The sequence below is a fragment of the Chaetura pelagica genome, unplaced genomic scaffold, assembly GCF_000747805.2.
Source record: "Chaetura pelagica isolate M959 unplaced genomic scaffold, ChaPel_1.0 scaffold138, whole genome shotgun sequence".
NCBI classification, from domain to species: Eukaryota; Metazoa; Chordata; class Aves; order Apodiformes; family Apodidae; genus Chaetura; species Chaetura pelagica.
In genome coordinates, this window is record NW_009954215.1 from 2,688,300 (window position 1) to 2,693,034 (window position 4,735).

Here is a 4,735-nt window from a genome sequence, read left to right on the forward strand (position 1 = left end):
CTCCCAGCCTGGCAGGAAGGGGCTCCAGCCTGACCACCCTGCTCCTGACCTTCCTCTGGTAATTACCATCCTTACTAAGTTTATTTTTTTTTTGTCAGAAGTGGTAGCAGCATTGGAATAAACACAGGAGAAATGGACTAGGATATAAATATTGCTTCTGACTCAACTTCCTAAGTGTTTGTCACACATGTTAACGAGCTTAATCATACTCCCTAGGATGTAACGCTCATCCAAAATGAGGGCAAAGCATCATTCTGGTGCCAAAAATGCAATCCTCTTCCAAGCCGGTTCACCAGCTTGCTAGAGAGGAAAAAGGACTAAGAATGATACTGTAAAAGTAAAGAAATGTCTGTACTGAATTGTTTGATCTCTAACAGGGTGATTTTTAGGCTCAGACTATATCTAAAGAATAAATACTTTTCTGAACAACTTTGATTTTACATGTTGCCAAGACTGTTTTTGTGTACCATTTTGCACTTCAAAATGACAAAGTCCATCCTCAAAATCCCTAACTTGCACCACCACAAAGCTCAAACAAAAGCCGATTTTGTAAGGAAGCGATGCCAGGAATAATTCCAATTAGTCTTTTGAGGAAGTCTGGACACACAGAGAAGCACAACATGTTGCTGTTCCTAGGAGTTATTTGCAGCACCCTGCAGAAGCCTCCTCTCTGGCTATTCAATACAGTCAGATCCTGCTTTCATCCTTTTGTATGCTTCTCACCACAAAAATGCAAGCACTTACATTTTATATGTTAAGCTTCCATACATTGTACCTAATAAATGCATCTCAATTTTTTTTCTTATGCTATAAGTAGTAGCAAAATCACTCTCATCAGCAATGTACGTTCAACAGTAGTTGTAACTAATGGAGTCTTATTTAATATGCAAGATGCACACAGATAATCTGCATTTTGAGTTTAACCAAGACCGTGCCAAATTTGCCATGTTGTCCACATCTACCAAGGAAGATGCACCAGCACACAAAGCTGATAGTCCCACTAACTCCCAAGCACCTGAGCCGTCTCCTCAGCATTAGTTAACACAAATTTTAAGTGTCTGTACAATCCTCTAATTTGGGATTTATTTTAATTTTGATTGTATTTGGCATTTTATTCCACCCTGTAATTTTCACAACCGCAAGTAGTTTTGCATAAAAGGAAATGATGAATACTTCTTTTTTCTTTAAAACTTTATTAAATTATGCAGTAAGAACCCATCTCCACACAGGTGTGTCACTTCTGGATAGCAGAGGTATAATACATGAGCCACAGGTGAGTGCATCATCCCTCCCTTCCCCCCAGCTTCCAAGAATAAAACAGCATGTACAATACACTCTTGCTACTATGGTACTCCAAACCAATTCTTTGTAAGGTTATTTTTTTAACTGGAGGAAAAGAAAAAGGACTAACAGTGTCAAGTGTCTGGTTCTGCATACAGCTGCTTTCCACTGCAAGGTTCCAGCACCTCTCCTGCACTGCACGGCCCAGCAGAGGGTTCAGGGAGCAACAGCAGTGGAATGCACCTTGCACAGGTATCGCTCGATACAAAGCCTGTGACTTCTCTATTCAGGCAATCAGAATGCAAAAAAGGCCTGTAGAAAATTCTTACACTTCAAAGTGCATGTCCACAAAAAATTGGCAACGGGAGAAAGTGAATTCTAAACCCTACTGAGGAGACAGAGCAGCTAGCATAGTGCAAATACTGAAAACAATACAAGCTTGTTTATTTCTTATGCCTGGTGTTAGCTGAAATCTGAATTTATGTTATCTGAAAATTACTCTCTACACAGACAACAGCTGCAAATCCATTCAGTTAAATTAATTTTATGCCAGTAGTGAGCTTGGCTCAAATCCTTTAATACTTAGATATTGATTGAAAAAATGCAGTATTTAAAGTGTGGTTTTTTACTCTGAAAGGTGACTAAAATGGCATAAAGGATCTTCCCACATTTTTCATTTTTCAGAAACTGTGCGTGATGAATTCATCAAGTTTACAAAAGAGAAACTTTTTATACATAGCTATGCAAGTTTATCTGGCTTGAGAACACCAGTGTGCACTTCTGCCTTAGCTATCAGCACCTGTAAGATTCTGCAATTGTAACTGAATTGTTAGATTTATCTGCTCTAAGAAAAGTAAGCTGCCTTTTCCTAAAGGTGCCCCAATCAGGAAAGGAAAAAGTCTTTTAGACATCTGGCAGACAAGCAGGACGTTGATCTATGTAAGAAGATGCCCTTTTTAGAGAGACTTTTCTGACCATCATAACACTTGGAGTGCAGAACCGATTCAAAAAACGAAAAGACCTTGCTGGCAGATTGACTATGGATGCATTATTGAACAACCATCTCTAGAAGTAATATGGCAAAGGAAAATACTTTGCAGAAGTCTTTACAGATCTAGTTAACAAAAATTGGAGAGTCCTTCATTTCCTGGATTATATATATACCCCCCTGTGAGCTGAAGCACTATAATTTACAAGTGTAAACTAAAAGTATTAGGAAAGTGAAGTAAAAAGCGTATCACTCTACCTCCACCAGAACATCACTTTATTGTTTATCTGTCATCAACAATGTAAAACTCTACTAGATACTCTATCCTGGTTTTTAAAAAGGTAAAGATTACATTGGATTAGCTATGTTGTACGAAAGAAACTACAGCAATCACAGTAGAATGAGATTGGAGGGACAATTCGAATTACAAAAAGGTGTACACTGCAAGCAGAGGGAAGTGCACATGAAATCAAATGCCTGTAGGATTCATTACTTTTAAATGCACAGTGACAATTTTGAGAAACTGTACATAACAGAATCACAGAAATGACTTTTAGAATAACCAAAATTACATTTTGCATTTGACCATCCAACTTATAAGTCATCATTGATGTTCTCTTATTTTCAGTGCTTTTGGAAAATGTTTACCAAACAAAATTCAAGTTGTTAATTTGACTCAACTGTGAAGTAGAAGGATTGAAATGAAAAGTATATTGGAAGTACACCTAGCCTACAAGAATAAGCCAAGAGGGGTGTATGCAAGGAGAGGCTGGGAGGGAGGAGAGAAAGGAAAGAGGGGAGGGAGAAGAGAACAAAGGCTTTTTCTTCTATCTCAGAAGTTCTTCCAATGCAGCGTGTATCTGATGTACAGCTCTCTGCTTTCAGTCCATTTCTGAAGTTTACATTTTGTAGCCTTTTTCCGCACTAACTGGTCGACTCAACCAGCACCGTTGCCATGGCAACAAGAGTAACAAGAATCTGAATGCATCAAATCTTCCCTTGCTGTGATTTCTTCATGGCCCCATTTTTTCTGTTTTTCTTTGAACAGGGTTCGGTGTTTCCTGAATTGTTCACAGGGTCAGGTGGAATTGAGTTCCAAATCACTCTGCGGTTTGTAGCATCCCGATTTCTTTCTGCAGCTTAACCCCCAGACACGTTGGCAGTTCTTCCGGAGCAGAAAGACAAACCGTGTTGTTCAAGCAGTGAGCTTTCACCCTTGACCTTGGGGGTTGCAGACCATTGTGTTTAGCGTATCCCTGAGTGCAGCTATCCTGCAGGATTCACTTCCCAGTGCACCGAGATTTCCTAGGTTTCCTCAGATTAAGCCCCAGTATGCATCACCACCGGCTGTGGTGCGGCTACGGATGCCTGAGGCCGAGTTGATTCTGGTGGATGTCTGACCTCGCTGAACCAGACTGATCTGCGTTCTCCCTACTCATACCCAGGCAGTCCAACCTTCATACAGCTGAGCCAAGTTATCTAGATTAGTTGCTTCCTTAATCACAAAGTCAACCTATTAAAAAGGTCAAACAAGGAATTAAAAATAAAGATAGGTTTTTCAAAGCGTTCAAGCGATCTTAAAATCTAGTGAGGAACGGCACCTGCAAATGCTGAATTTCAGTGAAAAAACCTATAGTAATGGTGCACTTGATCCTACACAGCTTTGTGCAGTACATGTAAGAAACAGGAATTTGTACTGCAGGGGCAAATATGGTCACACATCAGCTCATTTATAGCCCCCATCTTGAATACAGTCACAATAATCTCAAATTTACGTGGACATCTTGGGTCTCCTGACTCAGTTTCTCAGAGACAGGAGCACAGTTGTGTTGCACTAGTCAACACAGACAAGTTCTGTTCTTCCAACAGCTGCACAGATCTCATGTTCTCCCTAGGTAAGTAATGTTAGCTGACTGATACACAAAAGGCAATTTAATAATCAGCTCATTAAATTTATATAATTCTGCAATATAGAAAACAAAAGCATTTGATAAAACACAAAAAGAATGCAGCAATAGAAGGCAGCAGCATAACTTGATTTACATTGGAATGTAAGTGACTCACTCAAAAGGGACCCCCTGTTCCCAACAGGAGTTTAGTCTTTAAGGCCTACTTTAGCACACATACACATGCACTTAGTACCAAATATCTAAAGCAAGGACCAGTACTGGAGCCTCACTATTTTCAACTCACCTGTTCAGCAACAGACATTCTCCTGTTGGGATCCACATCTCGGCCCTCCAACTTGGCTTTCACCCGTTTCCACACACTAACTGCGTAGGAATTCCTTTCCTGCACGGCTAGAAGTAGAAAATAAAATTACTTCAACTTCACATTCCTGCACAGAACCCCACTGAGGTGTTTTGGGGCTTTTTGTTGTTGCCAGTGGTGGGGTTTTTAATTTTGTTTTAAAGCCCTATATTTACCTTTTCCTGTTTTAGGGTCCCTGGCTGTTTTTTTGGGGGT

General features: G+C 40.0%; 1 protein-coding gene across 1 annotated transcript in view; it reads right to left on the reverse strand.

Annotated features, from left to right (window-relative positions):
• Positions 1–2,528: 2,528 nt before the first annotated feature.
• Positions 2,529–4,735, reverse strand: part of SMG1 (SMG1 phosphatidylinositol 3-kinase-related kinase) — a 100,640-nt gene continuing 98,433 nt past the window's right edge. The window contains exons 59-61 of the mRNA XM_010003296.1: positions 4,696–4,735; positions 4,463–4,569; positions 2,529–3,782 (exon numbers count right to left, since the gene is read on the reverse strand). The exon at positions 4,696–4,735 is cut by the window's right edge and continues 9 nt beyond it. Coding sequence (XP_010001598.1) covers positions 3,705–3,782; positions 4,463–4,569; positions 4,696–4,735 — 225 coding nt within the window. The 3' untranslated portion in view covers positions 2,529–3,704. The remainder of the gene's footprint in view (positions 3,783–4,462; positions 4,570–4,695) is intronic.